At 39.4% G+C, this 25115-nt stretch overlaps 1 protein-coding gene across 1 annotated transcript; it reads left to right on the top strand.

Annotated features, from left to right (window-relative positions):
* Positions 1-533: 533 nt before the first annotated feature.
* Positions 534-23492, top strand: asz1 (ankyrin repeat, SAM and basic leucine zipper domain containing 1). Its single transcript, XM_058644696.1, has 13 exons — positions 534-925; positions 2887-2989; positions 3157-3279; positions 7876-7987; positions 12604-12715; positions 12795-12929; positions 13275-13393; positions 15167-15239; positions 15882-15938; positions 16632-16741; positions 19003-19108; positions 19665-19778; positions 23055-23492. The coding sequence occupies exons 1-13, from the start codon at positions 803-805 to the stop codon at positions 23226-23228; spliced, it is 1461 nt and encodes a 486-aa protein (XP_058500679.1). The 5' UTR covers positions 534-802; the 3' UTR covers positions 23229-23492.
* Positions 23493-25115: the final 1623 nt, after the last annotated feature.

Raw genomic sequence — 25115 nt, 5'->3', positions numbered from 1 at the left:
TAAATATTCAAGGGAAGTAGCTTATGCCCCAAGGAAGAAATGATTAGATGTTGGTGGTGATCTGGATACAGATTTTTATTTATTTTTGAATAATTGGTAACTTTGCAAGATAGCGGAAATTGTATTCATATTCAGACATTGAACAGCCTTTGAATATATTCTCTAGTATTCCATGTTTACATGAGTTAGATTTTATGTTTTGACTATATTTCTACCATGTTTTGACATTATATACTGTATTACTCCATGTTTTGATTGCACTGAGAACTTGGAAATGTTTGGTCCACATTAATCATTTTTAATGATTTCTTTGAAATGTGGAGCAAAGTAAACTGAAAATATTCACATTTAAGAAGCTGAAAAATCAGGAAGCTTATTTTAATTAAAAAACAACAACACTCAAACCGATTAATCGATTATCAAAATAGTTGACCATTAATTTAGTAATTAATCGTTGCAACTGAAATCATGATTACAATTTTAAGCATGTTTAACAGCTAATATGAGCTAACATTGATTGATGCTCATTGTCTCACAGAGCATTCAGATGATACTGAAGGGCTTTTTAAACAACATATCAAGGTAGAAATTAAACTCACCACATAGTGCTGTTCAACTTGACCCACGTTAAACATGTTGGCGAAATAAACTGTAGCATACAGAGGCTGATAAATGTGGAGTGGACAGACACCAGACACCCAATTTCTTGAAACGCCCTTAACTGCTGGTTGTTGATAGCAACTGCGACCCTTCACCTGTGGCCTCAGTTGCTAAGCTAACCGCTGCGTGACTCATCCGAAACATGGACGGCTCAATGGAGTACGCTTACCCCGCCGGAGAAGAGAGCGGGAACAGCGACGAGGAGTGGGACCTCGGGTGGCCTTCAGCGAAACGGTCCAATTTTGTCAAAGATAATTCAGTTAAGGTTTGTTTTTTTCCACAAAGAGTCAACTGTAGCTAGCAACAACGAAATAACTGCGAAGTCACCACTCTAGCTAACAAACTAGCGCAAGCTATGTTTTAATAAAAAGAAATACATGACAAGCGAGCTAAATAATGACCTTACACGCTTTTCTACAATTCTAATTCAAGATGTATCACTATGTTTGTTACTTTGCTGTCTTTTCTAAACCTGTGTCTTAATTAGTTGAGTTAATGGTGAGTTTACATTATTGGGTTTTGCGTGATGTGGCACAGTCATCAGTTTGAAATAATGAATGAACCTCTTAGCCCTGACATCAATACGCTATCTGTTTACGTTTTCACCACCAGCCGCCATGTTGACACAGATACAGTTGTTACTGATGGCAGTAATCGCTGAGAGCTCCAATTAATTAAACTCTTGGTAACACCTGTGTCATTAACGAACGTATGAGTCTAATTCTTTTGATTTATGAAACTTAATCACTGTTAAATAATTGGGGGGTCTTCATTAGATTAGATCAAAATATGTCCCACATCAGGGATATTATCTATCACTTCTCTTTTACCAGAGGTAGAGTGAAATAAGAACTAATTTAGACTGTAAATAAAATATGATATTTATATAACATAAAATTCACACATTTCACTTTGGAATGTAAATGAGGAAGTCCAGTATTTTATAATAATAATAATAATATTAAGGGCTGCAATGATTAGTCGATTATTAATTGATTACTAAATTAATTGTCAACTATTTTGATAATCAATTCATTGATTTGAGCGTTGTTTTTTTTCAATAATTTAAACAAGCTTCCTGATTTCTCAGCTTCTTAAATGTGAATATTTTTTGGTTCTCTACTCCATATATCAAATAAATCATTAAAACTGAATCCTTTTGGTTTGTGGACAAAACGTGACATTTGATCATTTCATCATTTTCACGTCTGGATAAAAACTGATCAACATTTTCTGACATTTTACAGACCAAACAAGTAATCGAGAAAATAATTAAAGGATTAATTGATTATGAAAATAATTGTTAGTTGCAGCCCTAACAATGATAGGTTTTAACTTTTTAAATTGTGCGTTTTAAAGTTTACATCTTGTTGTCAGAAACATGTTATGAATGCTTCTAAATGCACCAATAATCTAATCTAATCTAATCTAAACCAGACTGAAAGTATAATTGCAAAGGTGTAAGAAATTGCTTTATTTTACATAGTTGTATTTTGCATCATTAGATAGCACAAATTCCAGTACTAAACACGAAAACTGTGTAGTTTATCAGGGGGAATTAGCACCCCCTTGTGCACAAGTGTGGACATGTAATCACTGTATTTATCCTGTGACGTTTGAAATAATGGCCATTTAGTGCTGCACAGACATATTTTGTTTAGAAAACATGTGGAGCTTTTCTTCATTATTGATAATATAACATTGCTTACTACGGCAGGGTTACTGATGTATTGTTGTAGCACTATTGTAGTATAGAGCACTGTTAAATTCAGAGGAGACAGTTTCAGTTTGTTCAGTTAGACAAAATATTTGTATGATATAGCTTCTTAAATGTGAATATTTTCTAATTTCTTTGAATATTTTTGGTTTGTGGACCAAACAAATTAAATTTGGGAAACAACTATTGACATTTTATACCATATTCTGCATTTAATAGAAGAAAAACAAACACATTGTCAAGAAAATAATCACCTAATTAGTTAAAAGAAATGACCATTATTTGCAGCCACTAGTTTGTTGTAAGGGATTGGGGCACATCATATAAATTACCCTTACATCTGAAATTGAAAATAAATGATTCTATATTTACATTACTGGATAGTCTTACTCCCTGGAGGTCATGGACTGAATCTACAAAGATGTGGTGTATTTTCCAACCAGATCAGGTTTTGGAGTAAAATCTTCTCCTCTTGACTTATTCTGAATCCTCTCTATTTTTTTCCACAGGATCTGAATTCTGCTGTGCCACATGATGAAGATAATGTGTCAGTGTTGAAAAGGGCCATCAGAGAAGGAGACGTAGGGACAGTGGAAAAGCTGTTAGACAATGGCAAGTACTGTATGCTTTAGATAATGCAATTAATTAATTATCCCATTAAACATCTCACTGAATAACTTTATGAAAATTATTGATTTTGTTAAATGAATCTTTATTGCTTGTAAGTGCATCTATTTGATTTTTGTATCGTTTCATGTCTAATCTTTTGTTATGGTCAGGTGTGGACGTGGAGACCCCACTTGGTTATGAATGGAGTCCTCTCATGTGTGCTGTTAATGTGGCTAATTATGATCTGGCCAAACTGCTCCTGGACAGAGGCGCCACAGCCAACTTCAGTAAAGGTCAGACCAATATGAATCACAGTGTTTGGGGAATTACAGATAATCTGAGCATTTCATGCTGGTGGTTGATGTCATGATATACAAGTCAAAGCTCCTCTGACCTCTCTGTAATCCCACAACCACTACAGTTAAGTAAAAAAAGAGTCAGACAGATAGTCTGATTAGACAACTCTACATTGCTGCCTTCCAGATGGATATGAAACAGCCAAACCTAATCGTCCTGATGGTCCCTGTTGCATTGGTGTTGAGTTATTCCTCCCTGTGGCACCTTTTTTCAATTTCCTCACCTGCTGCAGCCAAAGACCAGGGGACCAATTGGGCCTCTGCACCAATACGGTTCATCTGACATTACTTAATGGTGATGACGCCAAAGAGGAACTTATGCAGCAACACACCGCTTATCCGCTGAGTTGTTTTTAGTTCAAGCACACTGCACCCTCATCACAAGGCAGGAAAAAATTGAAGGCATCTGGTGGATCAAGCTCTGTCTAGGTAAAACAATCATGAAGGCAGAATATCTAGTTAACAAGTCAGCAGTCATATACATATAAAATAAATCCCCTTGGAACCTGGACTCACATGATTCCCTGGAAACATGAAACATGTTGGTGTTACATAGGATTTAGTCCAGTCTTGGGTCTAATTTGTAGATGGGAAAATGATGGTCACATGACATCTCCACTCATATCAGTGTTTTCGTACATACAGACTTCTAGGATCAGTTAACGTCAGAGACTCCCGCATCAGACCCCTTTCAGACGTCTGTCCATGTCTGGGTTCGCTTATTTCTGAGACTTTCCGGCTGTGACTAAATCGTTCAGTTCAACTACAAACACCTTTGATTTCCGAAATGATGTGTCAGCACGTGAGTAGTTGTGATGAACTGTGGGCTGTTCCTCATTTCATAGATTCTATAACAGCGGACAGTTTTGCAGTTTAGTTCATGTACTCATTCACAGTGTAGGTGTGAAGGAAATGGTCACTGATCAAAGTAGGAAAAATAAGCTTCACACTGTCACTGTGTCTGCTTGCTGTTAGTGGAGGAAAGGACACACTGATGCTGGACACAAGGTCATTAAGTTTTTCTAATGTACATATGTATGAAAAATCTGGGCTGTCAGAATTAATCCTGATCAATTAATGGGTGAGAGTCATCTGTGGAAATGCTGCTCTGCTCTGTTAGAGAGAGGCTGGGGGGTCAGCTGGTCGTTTGGTGGCACACTTTTGAAAACAGTTGATCGATGTGTGGTGTATGCAATGTGACTTTGGGAGAAAGACTGCGGATCAATTGCAGCTCTGCTGAAATATCTCGATGCTATCATTTCCAACTGCTTGCATGTGTTATCACTGCAGCCCAGTTCAATCCCAATACACGGCCTGTATGAAACAGAAAAGGCAACTAAACTCATGTAAAGGAATTAGTTTTAAGCATTGCTTTGAAGTTAGAGAGCATCAGCATCAGACTGCATCATCAGTGGTGAAGTAAATATCTGATCAGCGAAGACATTTTTTGCATTCCTGTCTGTTTCTTGCTGCAGTAACAAAACATTTCGAGACCACTGCATTCTCAATTTACTTGGGTATCCACCCCCACCCTGGTATGGAGTTTCTTTCCTATCTTTATCCAAGGCGCGTCCTTTCATTTTGAGAGCATTACCTCTTCATTTCGAGTTCCGATTTTGTTATGCTCTCCTTTCCTTCCAAACCCTGCCCCGTCTCTCTGAAGTAGCCTCTGCTCGCATGCCAGCTTGTTCTGCTCCTGCTCAAAGTGTTTGTGTGCACTCGGAGACTGTTGCTGCTCAAATGTCCTGTGTTTGTTTTGCAGTCTCTCCAGGATGTGACACTGAAGTTGGTTCTAGAGAAAGGCAAGGCAAGGTGATAAATATAGGCACATTTTATCTCACCTCATTTATATAGATAAAAATCATTTTAACAGTCTTAGCTGTTAATTTTTACTACGTACCTCAGAACATATCGTCATTTGTATTGTTGGCAAACCAATTTTGCTGTACAAATGTGGAATATCTGGGAGAAAACAATTGTTTTCTTAATCAATAAAAGATCATATAGTATAGATCACATACAGGATGCAGACACACAGGTATAAGATTAGTGTCGGGAGGGAAGATGTTTACCTTTGCTGTAGGTACTTTGACATTTCACATTCATGAAATGTGGATAATGTAAAAATACAAATTGTATGTACTTAGTCATGCCAAGTAGGTGTTTGCATAATGTAACACAGCCACATTTTGTGATAATCGTTCAAAGTTTTGCAAATAAATTGCAAAACATGCTGAAAAGAATAAATATCTTTAAGTTCTAAAAATGGTGAATATTGAGCTGAAGTTTTTTTCTGTCAGAAAAATCACCATTGGATATTTCCCATATTCTTCATCCCTATTGTTGAAGTATTGTCATGATATAATAGGACTGCAATAGCACAATCAAGAATATAACTAAATTAATAATAATATGTTTGTAATATTTTATTTTATTTTACAGTAACAGAGTAATGACCTCTTCAGTGGTCAGTGTCATATCTACCATTCAAATGGTTGGAGAACTTTAGCAGAGTTAAAGCCATGTTTCAGAGGCACAGCTGAATGGTCAGGACACATACAATCAAACTACCTGGAGCAGCAAGTCCCTGTTTCAAATTCCTGTTTGCTGGACCATTCACTGCTTGTCATTCCCCAAATCTCTCCACCTGTTTCCTGTTTCTCCTTCACGTCTTCATCAAAATAGAGGCAAAAAAACAAAGCCAAGAACAACAAAATAAGAACAACGTGTTATGAATACACTAGACCGAGAGTGAGGAGGCAGAGTAAAACTTAAGCACGGGATACTGACAAACTGTTATGATGTTTCTGTTTTGAGCACATTTTTACATGAGTTGAGCGTGGAAGGGGGTTTGAGATTAGTCATGTCAAAGAGTAAACACAAAAGGAAGAAATGGAAGACCATGCTGTTGGATAAAAGTGGGAAAGAAACTGTTCACAGTGTGGCCCCTAGAAGTCCCCCGCTGATATCTGATGTCAATTAATTCTCACTCCAGATTTTTGTGTCAAGCTGTGTGTGTGTGTGTGTGTGTGTGAGGGAAAGAGAGGGAAGGAGAGACTGATTTCACATGGTATCTGCATCTGACGCTGGAGGCAGGTAAAGGAAGCAATTAAATGGGAGGATGACGTGGGGCTACGTCCTGATGGCGTTTGTCCAGACAGCAAGGCCGAGCGGTGGAATGCTTGATTGATTAATAACGGTCACTGTGCTGTTGTCATACACGCTCACCAATTATCAAGCCTCAGATTTTGTTTTTGCTCCAGTCCAGACGCAAACCACCCACACGTTGTATAAACACACACACTTGCACAAAGATATCAAGTCAAACGTGACTTGAGACACAGGAACCCACATACAGATGTAGTTGCCCAGGTACACACACACACATACAATTCATTTAGATATACACTGTGATATACACGAGTTGGGGACCGGCTCATTGGCGGAACAAAACAGGAATTGAAAGCGTTGCCGTGCATCACGGGCCAGTTTTATCAGACAAGATGATCAGATTAACTCCTCTGAAGTGACTCAGTCCCATAAAGACTGCTACACTTCCTGATGCCAGATAAAGGGCTATCCAACTCCATCACCAAACCTTTTCCTTTTCTTCATTACATCATCATGTATGACCTCACTGAGATAGGAAACAATGCTCTTCCCTTTAACTCGTTTTGTCATTTAAATACCAGAGAGAGTGTGCGCCCCCTGATGGTACTACAGGTGGGCCGTGAGAGGTCATTAAATATAAATGAACATATGTTTTCTTAGTTTTCAATCTTCAATAGACGTTTATGAGGAATAAAACAGATCCATGGCATTTAAATAATGTGTTATTTTTCTTTTATCTGACCTAGTATAGCAGATAATATAATTTGTCACAATATTGTGACATTTTATGTTTAAGTATCCACATAAATTATTTTTTATGTTGATGGATAATTCCACACTTTGAGAGTGAGCACTTTGTTGTGAAGTGAAATCTTTCAAATTTGACATGGAGCCCAGCTGTAAAAAACACATGCATGTGTTGCAAGATATGCAAGTTCAGAAGTGGACTGATTAATAATATGCACTGTATTTTTTGTATACCATGTTCACATAAAAATAATAACATAAATGTGAATTATTTCTGGGATTGGCCGGACTAGACAGATGCAGGATTGAAGGTGAGCTAGACAGGATTTTGCGTCATTATTATTCATGATGGTCCTGATAATGGAAAGTTACCATGATCTACTTATCATGAGGGCTTTTTATTGCAATGTATAATAAATTTAGATGTCCTTCCATCCCTAAAATCCACCTCATCAAGTAATAAAAGCAGTCAAGTGCCGCTTCAGACAACATGACCACTGAACAATTGAGAAATTGTGACATGATGTGTTCTCAGGAGTGCAGGTCACATTTGAACATCAAATGTCCGTCAAGCCTCTTTATAAAGCTTCCTTTTTAGCCACTGGTGTGAAGCTAAGCTTTTACTGTATATAAACCTGTGATGATGCATTTAACCCGGCATGTTCTTATCCACAGACAATTGGACAGTGCTCATGGCCAACTGCACAGCATCTGCCAGTGAAGACAAGATTGCTCACTGCATGGAGCTTCTGCTGTCCAGAAACGCTGATCCCAACGTGGCAAACAGGTGTGAAGGCCGGAGTATGCATGTGTTTCATGCCAAAATGTTTATGGGATTTTCAATGCTGTCATATGCACTATCACACCCGTATTGATGTAGGCCGAGTAAAAACACTCCAGACTTGACCTAAACAAGGGAAGAAACAACAGAGGTGCTGGATCAGATTTCCTTTGATGGCTCTCGTTATGTTTAGCTGCCATGTGGTAGCATTATGCACCACAATGCTCCATACAGAGAATATTTGTGTGTTTTGTTTGGAATGTCCTGTTATGGCATGTGCATGTACAGATGGGTATCAGACAGACAAACAACCACACAGTGTAAGGGGTGGGCAGAAGTATTTTTGGAGCTTTTGTACAAATTTGGATGCAACTGAGTAAGCATGTTTTAGGTGCTTAAAAACAGGCTACATTTTTTAAGAATCTAAAAAATTCCTTTCGGCATACTGCACACACAAGAAAATCTGAGGTATATAAAAGAAACATATTGCAAAAATCTAGCTCCCGATAAGATCGTTATTACCCCCAAAACACAAAATATTGTAAGAGTATCATTCGTAAATTTAAGCATCCATTTGTTCATGCCACAAGACCTCCATCTTCATCCAGCTGCCATTGTCCTCGGATCACCACATACTGTACCTAAGTCATGAAAATTAATGATCTGACAAAGAGTTTGTAAATTTAAGACGTAAGTGTCAAGGTTGTGTGCCCCGTGTGCATCAGTGACCTCAGAGACCGACTGTATAATGGCAAGGGCATAGCACCTAGTAGGTCTGTCCAAGCTGGCCAGATCTCAGGGGTTGAGGCCAGGAAAAGATTCAGCACCTGATTCTATAGGATTAGCATTGGACATGGAGCAACATCCCCACCCCAATTCATGTAATTGGTAAAACCTATGTTTTGCCAATGCTTGAGCATTACATACACAAGTTATACGAGTTAAACTCATTGGCAGTTTGCTAATATCTAAGACCGATTTTCAGTCACAACATTCTAATCCATATGCCAATGATCACAGAATGTTTCACAGTACTGTATGTTCCCATATAGAGGAAATTAGATGATAATGAATGGCATTTATGAGTGGATTGACAGGTGGTATTGTCCAATAGAGGCCTGGTTGCAGGTGACATCTATGAATTTTCAGTTGCAGTATCTCAACATCACGTGAGTCAAATCGTGATTCTCGAGGTTTTAAACCGGGAGTTTAGATTCCTATGGATGACGTCATGACTAGTTGTCACAGAACCTGCGACAACAAGCTGCCATATGATCTATACAGGTCGGTGTGCATAAGTATGCATGTGTCTTGTCCAGGGACACATCAGCGTGTAGATTAGAGGTGTCCACAATCAAACCTCTGGCCTCCCATTTAGAGGATGCCCTACTCTGTCTAATGATCCACAGCAATGACTATAGAAATTGTATAAGCACAAGTGAGTAGAGTGGGAATATTGGGATACAGCATCCACTGCAGTGATGTAAAATATGGTTTCCGGCTGTGGAAGGAACATGGAAAATTCCATCTCGTGGAAAAGAATGAAGAGGGGGTTATTCTGTCACCATCTGTGGATTATTCTCGTGTGAAAGTCAGGAATGCAGCCCCGATTGGCTTTCTTATTTAGCTTTGATTCTGCCACTCTGTCACTTCCAGCATGCCATTACATGCACGACATGCAGTGCCTGAAACCTTTCCGATGACACACGTGGACACGTTGTAGCATTAGGAAATTGATTGGTCACTTTCCAGACAAAATATTTGAAGCAAGATAACAAGACGCAGAAGGATGCAGATGAGGAGAGACGTGAGGAGGATGCCAACAGCTGCCAACATTCCAAGAAAAAAAGAAAAATATGGGGTTCATGTGGGTGCAGAGGATAAACGTCTGAATATCAAACCAATGATTAACACCAGCTGCTTGCCCCTTTGTCTTAGTGTAAACAAGCTGTCATCCTTCAAAGTCCTGCAGGAGCAGGATGTGGGGTCCATTGTGTCTGTCGCTTTTTTGCTTTTCTTTTTTTACTCTGGCTGGACTGATTTGTTTTGACCAGAGTTTCATTATGGTTTCATGATGCTTAGTTGAGATTTTGGAAGTAGGTTTGTGTGTCTCCACTCTTCTGTGGGCCTTTGAAAACAAATCCATATCAGCTCAGCTCTACAGACACACTGGCAGAAGCACAATGTTAATTTCCATAACCTTCTGCTTGGAAATGTTCATAGCTGCTCTCTACTGCAAGTAATGTGTAACAAGTGTACTGTGACTTCACTTCACGTCTAATAATAATCTGATTTGACTTGGACTTGTTTGCTGTCATAAAACAAAAATCTTAAATAGCTGTATTGAAAGAAAAAAAGCAAGTTGCTTATTGGGTAAAATTAATTCACCAAGATACAGGCCTTGCATCGTCAAACTGTTTTGATAGAAAAATATCCACAAAGCGTGCAGACAACTGAGTCAGGTGTTTTTGGAAGTCATTCTTCTTGCAGTTGCCACTTAATTGTTGGCATATCGATCAACTGTCTGTCTGGGAACCAGCCGAAACTCAGTCTGAAGGACAAACATGCACAAAAACACTGAAACGGTCTGTGAATCACCTCAATACCTGTTTCACAATTAAAGACCCATGGGAACATTTTGTACACAGGACGTGAAAAACAGAAAATAAATGGCAGCACACAACTCGTTCTCTTGCCTCAGAGAGGAAGTAACTGATGTATTGGTATTTTTTCGCTCACTCTCTCACTCATTGTCTACTGCTTCATCCTCCACATGAGGGTTGCTGGGGCTGAAGCCAATCACAGCTGACATAGTGTGAAAGGCAAGGTACACCCTGAACACGTTTCCAGTCCATTGCAGTGCCAGCATAGAGAGACAAACAACCATTCACTCTCGCATTCAAACTTATGGTCAGTTTAGAGCAGGGGTCTCAAATTGAAATGCTCCAGGGGCAAAAGAGCATCTGGTTGGGGGTCGGGGTGGACAATATTAGCTAAGATTATATCATGATACTCCATTATGATATAAAAACAATTAAATGTGTGACAATATTTCACAGAATTTCAAAATAAAAGCAAAAACAGATTTATTATGCAAAATTAATCTATAAATAATAAAAACAGAAAGAAATAACTCATAACTTGACTTTAAGTGGCAGATCATACAGTATGTGGCCCACAGGCTGTGAGTTTGAGATGTTTTTGGACTGTGGGATGATGCCAGAGTACCGGGAGGGATGGCTTTATCTGTTGTACATTAACTGTTGATTCTTGGGAATTTAGAAAAAAGATGGTGTGTACTGTCTGTACAGCGTTTAAAGCCCCACTGATGTTTCACACAGATTCCTGGAGGTTGTACTGATAAGATACTGTAGTTTATTGCTGCAAAAGTCAACAGTTCCACTGCCAACCTATATATTAATACAGCTTACACAAATACACCTCGACTCTTGACTGACAGAGCAAACAGATGGCACTACTATAAATGGCATTTAGGACGTAGAAGTAAAGTGATGAATTGCCTCTACTTTCCCACCTATTTGGACTGAAGTGCTTTTCTCACCTGCTGTGTTTGAGTCAGATGTGATAAGAGTTGTTTATTCGTTCAGTTGTTACGTGTGTGCATGTGTGTGACTGTTCAGACCGGGTTTTAACATGTATATTTCCATGTTTTAACAAGTGGACAGCTCTACCTACACGCATGCTGTCTTTTACATGTGAAAACCATACTACATTCTCAGCTGACATCCCCTGACATGCAAATGTTTATGAGAGACATAGTAGAAAAATCCATCCATAATAATTGATGGATTTATTGAGATTGACCTGCTAGTAGGAGAACAGTAACAGGTAATAGGCTTTAAATAAGGAAAGATAAATATGTGTTTTAAATTCAGGTCAGGGTTGAATTGCAATGTTATGAGCCTATGATGACTTCCGTGTACCACAGCCTCATGTTAATGAAAATATAAACATTTCAGAGCCACAAGCTAGGGCTGAACAATTTGGGTAAAATATCTTATGGCCATTTTCGTGACCTGTATGTTGTTATTTGACTTTATCAAGTAAAACTTTAGATTAATGTTTACTGTTATCTACATTTAAAACAAGATGGAGCATTACCACGGGATATGTCATGAAACTATTAACTACTATAGTCTAATGCAAGGATGAGAAATTAAGCTATTGTTTCTTACATTTGTGTGTTTCATTTGCATAGAACATAGTAAAATCAAAATAGATTAGAAACAGCTGTTGCTCTTGGCTTACTGTTTGGTTGGAAATTGCATTTTTGACAGACTCTCAAAGATTTTGAATGTTAATGCAATAAGTCTATATTAAAGACTTAGCAGCATTTCCAGCATCAGTTGTGATAAGTTGTATCATGTTCTATGAATGAGTAAATGTGCTGAATCAGCGTTCCTGTGTGCTTGAGTGATGGTTATATGGTGTTTGCTGCACCCTGGTGGTGTCCGTGTGCCCTTGCCTTCACCCTTCTTAACTGGTATCTCCAAATCTTAAATCACCTCTTAACTCCACCGTTATCAGCCGTCACCCTCAGTAATTTATTTATCTCATCTTTTGTCATTTTCCTGTTCTGCTTGGTCTCTTGTTCTTTATAGGACACAAATGACCTGCCTGATGCTGGCAGCGAAGGAAGGCTACAGTAAGGTTATCAACCTGCTGGTGTCCCATGGAGCTGACATCAATGTCCAGGAGGAAAACGGTTACACAGTGTGTAGCATTTATTGGATACAATTCCTTTATTCATTCGACTTTGTGTACAATAATTAATTCTAATATTTTCTGCCAGGCTTTGTCTACAGCAGTGCAGCATGGCAGAGAGAAGGCAGTGCTGAAGCTGCTCCAGCTGGGAGCAGACAAGTCCATAAGGAACAAGTTTAACAATAGCCCTGCTGACCTGGCTGTGATCTTCAAACACACACAGGTTCCTGAAGTATTATTTGTATGCATTTATAAATCATATCACCAAATTCAAGGGTTTGTAATTTAATTTAGTCCACAGGATTACTCCCCAAAAAAAAAAAAATTAATTATGTAGTCGCTAATTTGTGCTCTTTTTTGTGATTTATATTTACTAATCTTTGAAGAACCTCCATAAATTCTCATTGAAAATGGAAATATGTCAAAATATATTTAGACTCTCTAAATGTGTGTTGAGTCACTTAACACGTAGCGCTGTAATTTAAGTAATTATGCTGGGTGTGGACTAAAAAAACAACACATTTTCTGCAGTCTTTGACAAAAATAGTATCTGCCTGTCTATCCACAGATAGCCAGGATCCTGGCTTCTTCAGCCAACATTTCTCTTACACAGACCTGTGGCTCCATGGAGGAGACCCTCTCTAAGATCTTCCAAAACAACTCAAAGTCTCCGTCTTCCAATGAAAGGTAAAATCCCTATCTGTTAAAGCTTCATGTATCTGTACAAAACAATTTACAACAACATTATACAGCCACACTGTCCTACTGAAAGAGAGAAAGATGCAACAAGCGGCTGATTTTGATGGACAATAATTTGAAAATGCAAACTATCTGCTTTACATAGATATGGAAAAATTGATGCTTGGGGACGTGTGAGCAGCAATCTGCTGTTTTCCCACTTGCCTCCCCCAATTTATGGACAAAAGTGTGAGCATGCGACGAAGCGAACAGCAACACCTTATGATCTATCTACTATCAACAATGCAGCCTAACACCTATGATTATGGTTTATTATAAGAGATAAGCTGTTAAAAATGTTTTTGTTTCTATATGAAACTGTGTGATAATATGAAATTACAGGCCACCAAACTATCCATCTAATAGTATAATAATCCATCTCTCATTTGCAATCTTATAGGACTCTGTGCTATCACTGCTCTTATATTACTCCTTCACCAGCTCTGATTGAGTCTACAGCCATGCACTGAATGATTACATGTGTAAATTAAAACGGCATCAACACAGTTTTTTCTCCTTATCCATCTACTCAACAGTTTCATACATCTATGCGGCCCGTGTACTTGTTGCCCCCTGTTGGGTCTTTTGAGAAAGATGCCTGTGCAGCAGGTGTTGTTGAACCATTGTTCGGCCAGACATAAACAATAATAAACCCTGTGCATGGATGTTTAGTTCAGTTGGACACATCAGGTCAATTATCATCAGTCAGAATCATTGTTCCTGAGCGTGTCTGGCTCTAGGAATTACAACCTGTGAGGCTGTAAACATTATTGTCAGCCACAGAAACAATAAAAAACCAAGTGATGCATTTCACATCTTTCCAACCTGCAGAATGGGGGGGGGGGTCATTCGTAAAGCTTGACATGCCAACAGTGAGACTGAAGCTGCATATAAACTGTGGTTACCCTCATGTATCTGAACTCCATGACACTTAAATTGCACTCCCTTGATCCCCAAAAGAGAGAGAGTTCTTTCCTTTTGAACAAGCTCTTCTACTGGCAGATCAGTGGTTCAAGTTAGGAACTCAGGTCACCAATCCAAACTATGCACTGTAAGCAAAATATCTTTTTTATTATGTTGTTACTCAGCAACTTGATGACAATATGTGGATGTTAAATTGTTTCTAATATTGCAGTGGTGTGGGTCTTTCGAGATCTGGTGATTCTACCTATGTTTGCCAGATAGTCCACATGGATAGCTAAGCACAAATAAGACATTGTCTTGGCCCTGACTAATAGAAACACAGCTGAGTACTGACATGTTCGATATCATTAACTGTATAAACTTGTGACTTGATACAGTTGTTATGTATCTGCTCTCTATCTCTCTCTCTCTTCTGTCTCTACCTCATCTCCATCTTGTCTTTTCTCTCCCCCCTTTCTGTCCCCCACCTCTCCGCTGTCCCCCATTTTCCTTTCACCCCGACCGGTCGAGGCAGATGACCGCACATCTCTGAGCCTGGTTCTGTCAGAGATTTCTTCCTGTTGTGTGAACTGTTGGGGTTCTCTGCTCTCCTTGATGGTGTCTATGTACAGTGCCTTGAGATAATGTATGTTATGATTTGGCGCTATACAAATAAAATTGAATTGAATTGAATTGAATTGAATTGAATTGATAACTTGGGGTCAAACTGGCATTACTGCAAAAAGTTGGGTGGGTTATGGCTGTGGAATTAATCAATAGTTTGAAGTCCATCCCAGGTGTATTCTCTGTCCCTTTTAGTGTAACCATGCTTGATGACCTTGAGCTCTTACTGCATGGCCTTGACCTTGGCTACCTCATTGACATCATTAAGGTAATTACTGTTATTATAAGGGCTGCAACTAATGATGATTACATTGTTGATTATTTTCTTGACTAATTGATCAGAACATGTCAGAAAATGTTGATCAGTGTTTCCCAAACCTTGAAATTATGATATTTTCAAATGTCTTGTTCTGTCCACAAACTTCCTTTGTTATATCAAGCAAAGAAACAGAACAATCAGAAGACTTGATTTACCAGATCAAAACATCAAAATAATTGATAATCAATTAATGCTTTGCAGCCTTTGTTTCAATAGTTTCTATATTGTAAACACACTGTTTTCCTAATGTGAGACTGGTCCTCTTGTTTCACTGATGTCAAGGAAGTGAGCAGAGATTAGACACTGAGTAAGATATCATGTGGGTGACGTCCAGTGTACACAGCTGCATTACAGAGAGAATGACATCCACATACATGAAAACATGTCATGAGATGACTGGTTTACATATTTTACTCAGTGCTTGATAATGGATTGATCTTGGCTTGCATCAAACTGAGGGTCAGCCCCAGCTGTGGTGCCAATCTGATATTATGAAGATGGCAAAGCCTCATGCAGGTGCATCTGTTTCAGGTGGCAGGGTCAGTTTTGATTTGCCAAAATGGTGAGTGATGTTGTTTCTTCCATGCACAGGAAAATGACATCACCTGGAGCAGCATGTTGACCATGGAGAAGAAGGACCTGGAGAAGGTAGGATGACACGAACATCTGTGTGTCTGTCAGCTCTCTTGCTCTATGCCAGCCTCCTGGGTGAACCTGAAAGAGACAAGGGTAGCAGCTTATGTCAAAGCTTTGTTAAGTAGAGAGCGCTTTTAGCCACTTAATAAAGGGCTCACCCGATAAAATCAACACCCACTGAAGTGTGTAATGTCTTAATAATGTGTTCACTGCTTTACCTCTCCTTTGGACAGCCTTTTCTGATTGGAAACTGAAGTTTGTGTCTGTTCCAAAACTGCCCACCTCCTGCACCAAAGTACATAGAAAAAATTACTGTGTTTACATCACAGCACACAGGAGTTGTTAATCCACTAGTGCCTCCATTAGTGAGTTCAAGTGTGTCATTTTGTCATTTTTCCATGTTTTGATTTACCAAAGTGACACAAACTTTCTAAACAAAAGCAGCAGTAGGTGTGAGACACTGAGCTGTTTACACACTTCAGGCTTCCTGTTGGAATAGGCTGTTGAACTGCAAGTGACATATTTCTAAGATTCATTAGGTGAGCCTTTTTGTTAAGTGGCCAAAATCTGTTTTTCTTCATTTCTACATTTTGTACAGTCAGAATTCTCAGTTTCACATAGAATCACGCACTTCAACTATTCATGTGTGATCGAGCACTGAAAAATGAGTTTGTCACACACTCACATAGTTTAATTATTTTTCAGTTTGGTATCACAGACCCAGAACACCAGCAGAAGCTGCTGAATGCTGTGCAACAGATGCAGATGGACAAAGTGGACCTGCACACGATCAGCCTCCAAGCTGTAGACACCGAGTAAGTAACATATCATGTCAGGCAGGCCTGTGAGCTCAACAGAACATTAAGGCCTAAGGACCTTTAGGAGGCTCTCAGTAAAAACTACGAGTGGTTTCAGTTCTCAGACCGGCAGTATTAGATTAGAATGATTAATAATCTGATACTTTTCTGTCTACAGTATAGTCCAAACATAACAGAAATGTTTTAAAACACTGTACAATATCCAAGCTGTTTAAGGATCTCAACATTATTTGAAAGTCTTGAGTTTGTTTCATTCTACTAGGAGTGTGAGATAAGCTGTGTGTCACATAAAATGTATTCCACAAACACACTCCACAAAGCCAAAAACTCAGTTGACAGTAGTAGCAAAGATTAAAACACTTGTCAGCCACACACCTTAAAGTCTTCCCCTTTTCGGTCCTCCTCCATCTCCCTGTAAAGCTCCATCTGTCCTCCTCCACTGGAAGTCATCCATCAACCCTATAAGCATCTCACTGTCCTATCACCGTACCCCCCTTTCCATCTCTGTAAGCTAGACCTGAGCCAGGCCCTAATGGTTTAAGCTGAGTTGTAATGATTTGTAAGGTGAGAGGAGATGGGAGGTTGCAATGAGCAAAGGAGCGGCTGCAGTGTGGGCTAAACACAGCCATCACACCACACCCCATCACTTCACGAAGCAGAGCTGGACTCACTAGATACACTTGCACTCACCTGCCGGATGAGAGGCAGTCCAATAAAGATAGGAGAAGTTTAGGGTGAAGGATGGACAGCCAGACCTCATTCCTTCCTTTAGGATCTCTACAACGCATTGGAAAACATGGACATTTGTTGAAATGTAGTAGAAATATTTGTACGATTTGGGGAACTGAATAGAACACATGAACTGCATTTTTCTTCATACTTTAAATGTAATATTGCTGCAATTCAGTCAGGCACCTCATGGCCAAGTTCATATTACATGACTTTCAGAGTCAGCGAATTGCATTATATCCGACACTACACAAAATGTGCTCATATGGTGCTGTCGACATGCAGACAATTTAGCAAAGGCAGGAATGATGCTGCTTAAAATCAAACATTGTTAACATTGTTGATTTTGTTTTAGATTTTATTGAAGATTAAATACTCTTCTGTCTTTTGTAAACTTTTGTCTAACAAAACTACTTCACTGGTCTTTTAGAGAAGTAGCCCTGCATAGATATTTTAGTGGCCATTACCTACGGAAGTTGTAGTGACATGAGTGAAATGTTGCGGGTCTGTAACTGCCTGGGAAAATGTGCAGTGAAAGTAAATATGAATCATTGTTCTCGTGGTAGCTATTATTTAAAAAAGGCGAATGTCCAGTCGATTTTCCCTGGTTCGATTAAGCTCACAAACATGTTGTAGCAGCATTTCCACTTAACATCACAATGTCTGTTACGTCTGCAATCCCTTCAACAATCTTCCCACCAGGGGCCCATCATCACTCTCTGCTCTCTAGATAAACTAACAGCAGGGAGAAGGGAGGTGAGGGTGCAGCACTGGCTGACTGACAGTGTTTACTCGCCCCTCTGACAGAGTGTGAGGAGGGCCGGGACGGCTGGCTGCCCAGTTCCCTCACCCAGGGAAATGTACCATTAAGATAAGAGCTATCAATATCCCACAGGACCACGGGATGGGAAGAGAGGACAGAGATGTTGATGAATATAAATAACTAATTATTTAAGGTGGATGTTTTCAGGGAGGAATGACAGCATTTGTTAGCGGGAGGGGGAGAGGATTTGGCCACCTGCTCAGTTTTGAGCTTGGTGAGGTGGTCTCCAGGATAATGCATGGAGAATGTTAATGAAAAATTTGGTTCAGACTATTAATCTGTCTGCCTTGTCACTGCAGGGCATCTTCACCTGGCCCTGCTTTTTTTTTCTTCCCCTTTAGCACATGTGATTTTTATATACATCGCAGTGTTTATTATGTTATATAAATTGCAGTGTTTGACAGGATCAAATGTTGAAATGTGTTACGAGAACAATGAAATGCTGTAAAAGGACAGCCCACAGATGCCACAACGCTCTTTTATCAAAGAAATGCTAAAACTTATATAGACAGGTAATTCTATCATGGTTCTGCTGTTAATTATATGTTCAAATGGGTGGGATTCATATTGTGTTTCACCATAAATCAGGCTGATTCATTTGACATAGTTTGATATTCTCTTTTGCACATTCTTTTTTTAATTCATTTTTTAATGTTGAAACTTGGAAAAATCATAAACTGTCCTTTATTTTGTTCATATATTACAGTAACGAGGAGCTGCTGAACTTCCTAATCAGTGTGCATCGGCAGAGCAGCTACCTGACTGAGGCAGTTCACGATGTCATCAACCGCTTTCCTCGGAAAGCTTCTCAGGTACACACATGCTCCTGTGGAAGATTTCATCTGGAATTATTGATTTTGTAATCAAGGAGTTATATTTTGACTGGATTTATATAGATTTATTTTAAGGTCAAGTGATTAAAATTTTGGTATTATAATATTTTGGTATTTATTTTCATTTGGCAGGAGTTGAAGATGAAATCATTATAGTTTGTTTTTTAGAAGTGTACAATCACTTGATTGTATGATTTTATAGTCTACCTAAGGCTGAATTCCATCCAGTGTGCCTCCTGTTGTGGTCCGATTTGTTTGTTGCTTCCTCTAAGGGGGAACAATTCACCAATCATTTAAGGTTCTTGCTTTTCATATGAAAATATGCATTCTATCTTTCATGTTGAAAAGCGATTTGTTTCTCAATGACGTGTAAATAAAGCAATTTTAGTGTTTTAGAGCCATTTTAGGAGTTTAAAGCATATTTTGCTCGAATCACATCTATTTTGGTCTGGATGAATGTATGATGAAATTGTAAAATTTGTGAAAATCTATAAACTAGAATGTATTTTATCTTTCTGTCTGGTGCTGCATGTAGCTGGTCTTCTCCCTCGACCCAAAGGGCGAGGCCCAGGCCATGTGTAACCTGCTGGAGGTCCAATCTAAAGACCTGCAGAATGAAGTCGCCTACCTTCGCACTCTGCTTTGTCAGGTCAACACAACACACACACCCACACCACACACACACACACACACACACACACACACACACACACACACACACACACACACACACACAACCAAACACAGGCATTTTCATACTTACTGTACAGTATAGGAGCTCGAGGGGCTGTACATTTTTCTCACAATTTAAAGTGTATTTACATATTTTTTTTCTAATTGATTATCCATCACTACCATTAACTAACAAGATTAAAACATTCTGATTAGAACTCACAAATACCTTTTACATGTGTAACCAGCAACATACTCTCTCTCTCCTGTTCAACTGTCAAAATATCCAAGTTTTTTGTGTCTGCAAGAGGCAGATGTCTTTATGCATTAGCGTGATATGCATGATGGTACATCATCGCAGACAGAGACACAGTTACTCACGCACAAGATTAAACTGTGATCCTGATCTTTTTTGACAAACAGCATTGTGTCCACAGACTGGGGCTCAGTCTGCTAACAGGCCGTCCACTGTGAGACCTGCAAGCACAGACCTGTAAAGGAGAATACCTGCCAATAACCAGGGTGTTAAATAGTCCTATCAGTGTTTTGTTATTGACGATTAATGAATTAAGAACATTTACAGCTATAGTAAAATGTATCTCTCTCAGTATTCTCTGCTTTTCTCTCACTCATCTGCCTTATTTTTTTCACTCATAATTTTTCAATCAATTGTGCAGCACTAGTACTTTTGAAAATCACTAAAATGATTTAAAAAAAAAAAATGCATTGCGAAATACAAACTCACTGCTATTGCACACTTTTCAGCCTGTATTTATTTCACAATCTTTGCAGGAGGGGTGCAACAATCATTTTATAATCGTAGCTCTGTGAATCATTATCGAATTGTGAATATTCCCACCCCTAGTGCGCAGTGACTTGATACATAACCCCTCAACCTCTTAGACAGAAAGAAACATTTGTCCTCACATGATACTAAATGATACTGTCATGTTAAATCTTTTATTAGCACCGTAAGTTGTTTTTTGTTTTTCATGCTGCTGATATTATTGTTCAGGCTTGAACACATTCATATGTCACTTTACATTCCTGCCTCTTACTGTTCACTGTTACTTTGAGGGATTTTGTAGTTTTACTACTACGACTTAAAGCATGTGCTGCACTCTGCACATTATATGTTGTTGTATATGAATTCTGAAGAGGTCAGACAGGTATGTTCAGGAGCGCCAACATGTGTGCACCTGTGCGCACGCGTGTGTGTGTGTGTGTGTGTTTGCATTTGTATTCCAAGAAGAGAGAGTCATTCTTGACAGGGCAGAATCCTCACAGCCCATAAGTCAGCACCGCTGTGACATCGACCTGTCAGCACACAGACAATGAGGCGGAGGGATGAGGGGACTGATGGTAAGGCGAGGGTGGGTGCAGAGGGAAGTGAGCTTGAGACATAGGTTGGCGGGGTGAGGGACTTTAAGAGGGGGATAGAGGCTTGATGGTTAGAGGTGGGGGGGTATGAGGTGAGGAACGGAGGTGGGGAAGCAGTACATAGAGATGCATGCGTTTCAAATGCACAAGTGAGGACTGTCCACGGTTTGTGTTGGTTAAGGATCTGACGGCCAGCACAGCTCTCACTGACTGGAGAGGCTGCTCCCACATATTCATACAACCACACCATGGTAGATTGATTTGAACACACACACAGTATCCCTGGATAACGACACACACTCTGACACATGTTGGTGGATCTTGGAACTGTGGATTTTTTAAATTTCCCAACATTCCTTGTGTCTTATATCTCTGTTATTGGCAAAATAGCTGGCTACATTAAGCTAGATAGCTAACATTAGAAGTAACGAAGCATAAGTCAACAATTCTTAAAGAGAAGTGAAGTATGACAGTGTGAGACAGGGCGTAAGTGGTGGCGCTTTCAGGGATTTCCACAGATATCTCTTGCATTTTTTTATTCAAACAATGTCATAGTTGGCACCGCACACACTGGTGCCCTTAGTAAGTACCCTAGGTGACCTGTTGGACAGTTATGCAGTTACCAGACGGACTGACAAATGTTCCTTGCATTTACAGATGGATGATAATAGCAGCTGAGCCTCATTGGTGTAGTATTTTCAGCTGTCTATTATTCCAAAATGACAAAACTGAAATCATTTAATTCTGGTGATCACAACAAAAGTCTCAGTTTTTTACACTGAGAGTAGTGTATTTAGATATTTATTTGTTTCAGGAAAATTGAGCTGAAATTAGGGAAACGTTTCTGGAACCAGCCGCAGGTATATATCAGCATAGAATTTTTGTTCCATGGGTAAAAAAATCCTCTATTGCGATGTCAAACTTCAGGAAGCTAGAGAAAATCTGGATTGACTGCCAAACTGCTACATTTACCAGAAGAGCTTAAACCCATATTTCCCAGCTTTGTCACATGACAGGAATTCAGCGTGACACAGTGTCTCACTCCATCTGTGGAGTTCAGGAATGACATGATTCATCTGAGACTTGACCATAACCAAGACCCGCCTCTTCACTGGGCTGATGAGTCTTTGAGGATTTGGCAAAGGATGTTTTGGTGACCAGGTTTGCGAGTCATGCTGTGTTGGTCTGTGTGATGGGACCAGACATGTCCTCACCCTGAAAAATGAGCTGTTCTCACTTTGATTTCCCAACCAATTGTAACTGAGCTCATATTTCCTATTCAGTCAAGCTTGACAAACTGTCTGATTAGGAAACCTGTCATAATCCACACTGGATTAGATTACAACGACCAGCTACCCTTCTCCTCTCTGCATGAAGTCACACTGCTACAACCACAGAGTTTAATGAGTATTTCAAAGTAATAGTTCTGGTATTTGGAATTGTGGTCACAGTATATGTACAGTACAGTACTGACTCGTGGTCAAGTGCTGGGATGTGCCTACAGTGTAAGAACCAGACGGAGACATGGAAGTTTGCTGTCACTGAATATTTTAGACAAACTAACCCACACTTTGATTATCTCTAAGGACTTTGGTGAAGGGAGAGAGTGGTTTACAAAGTGACACAAGCTTTAGTTTCCAGTGTGAAAACTGTGTCAGACAGTGAGACAAAGCAGCTTTTATATTGTAGACTTAAGCAGTTTGGTTAAGTGGCTAAACTCAGTTCCATGTCCCAGGCTGGTTCTTGGCGCCAGCACTGACTGTGTGTCAGTAACTCAAACAAGTACACTTCAAAAAACTTGAACTATCCCTTTAATATATTTGCCCGTGTCTGTGCATGTTTGAGTGTCATTTTCTTCGCATTACACCCACAGATGGAGGAAGCCACAGATTGCTGTCACCTTCCTCAGGTTGGTTCCCATGGCAACAGGAAGACGGGGTACCTCAGAGGAGTGGCACTGAGCCTCCTTGGAGCCACCTCCCTCATGCTCCTCTACAAAGCTGCTTGTGGATGTGTTTACCTGCCAGTGCACAGGAATGTCTGCTAATCAGTGCAATGCCATGTCCATCAGTTAATAAGCTCTTCATAATGTTTAGCGTTTGGTGAGTTTAAGTTAAGGTTAATTAAGGGAATTATAAAAAGGGTTGATTTGTTTTAGAGCAGTGTTTAACAGGACAGGTCACTATTTATTCTGCAGTGTTTGTGTTCACCAGTTTGCTCTGACCTGTTGCTGCATTTAGTTCTTAATTATTTTAAAGTTAACTCATATTTTAAGGGTTTCTGTGAAAATTAAAGTTCCTTTTGAGAAGCATCCTCTTGTTTGCTCAGTCAAAGATGGATTTTCAGTGCTTGAAAAAAAATAGCGATGATTACAATTATAGTTTTTCTGTTTAAGTAGGATGAAATTTGTGATTGTGGCTGGTGAAAACAGTGTGGCTCTATCCAAAGTTGAAACAGTATGCTGCATACATGGCTTTAAAATGATAAGAGAAATAACAATTTGTCACTTTAGGAGAGAAATGGTTTGCTGGGACAATTTAAAAACAGCTGCAGTGATGTTTACTTATCCAGTCTTTTGCATTATTTTACATTGTAAAGATTGTGTGGCCTTAATCAACTTCATAGGTTAAATGTTCAGTTACAAAAGACAGTTATGAAAGCTAGGGATGGCTCGGTAACACTTTTCTCCACATCCTATGCCAATGTCAATACCAGTCCTAAACTAAGCTGTTCACAACATGTTTGTGCTGATGCATTTACAACCAGCGATTTCAACTATATAACAAATATTCTGTCCACATATAGAACAATTATAAAGCTATTTGGGGTATATATACACATGAGGCATTTATTTTTATTTTTCTGATATCTAATCCAGTTATTGGGTATTCCAGTATTGGACACATACCAAGGTGTATCGACTCATCCCTTAGGAAAACTAAGATTCTATGACCTCGTTTGGCTGATTGTTGGTGAATTATCAGCTGAATTCCGCTCTGATGACTCACTGTCAAAAACTATATTGCAGGTAAGAGGTGGAGATGTGAGCAGACATATGACGTTAGAGAGGCTTTACTCTTGTCCTCATGCAACATGCAGTGGAATACAGTGAGCAGCGGTCCTAATGCGATTTGGTGAGTCTGCGAACAAATGACTCCAATTAAGGTGGATTTATATCACAGACTTATCGCAAACCAGCGCTGCAGTGAAAACAAAGTGGTGTTCAATGGGCTGAGAAGAGCTGCAAGAGCACTCTAAATCTCCTTGTTGTTTTATGCTTCTCTTCCACGGGGATCATGGGAAAAAATCCAATTTGTCCATTAATCTCATCTGCTCAGGGTCTCTGGAGCTCCAGACACACCCGGGCCTGATCAAAGATGGAGGAAACACCGTGTGACAGAGCCACAGATTTTCCCCCGAGAGACTTCAAAAAGACTGCAATAGATAATCCAATTGAAATGGACACATCACCTTTAGGTGCTGCTTTGGGAGAATCAGTGCCTAATTTTCCTCTTCCTCCCTCCTGCTTTTTTTTCCTCCTGTTTTTGAACAATCATTCCTCAGTTCTCAGTGAGTCTGGCTGATGGTTTGTATAAGGCTGTAAGATAACAATGCGTCATCGTTTGGGGATCAGAAATATTTGGCACCTGTGCGTCAGGTGTGGCAGTGGAATCTCAACTCTGCAGGGCAAAGGTTTTTAATTAATCTGAAACACGGGCACACAGACGTTTCAATGAATAGGAGCTCAATTATTAATTGAAACTAAAGACACTTACAGTAGCATATCTTGTATTTACTTATTTACTATAAATTATTCAGATGTTTTACAGGCCCAAGCAACACGTTTTCCACAGACATTGCACCACAATTTTTTGAGCATCATTACACACTTGTTTGCAAATGAATGCTATGGTAAGAAATCACAAATCTATTT

The sequence above is a fragment of the Solea solea genome, chromosome 12 (genome assembly GCF_958295425.1).
Source record: "Solea solea chromosome 12, fSolSol10.1, whole genome shotgun sequence".
NCBI lineage: Eukaryota > Metazoa > Chordata > Actinopteri > Pleuronectiformes > Soleidae > Solea > Solea solea.
This window is presented reverse-complemented; position numbering and strand designations above follow the sequence as displayed.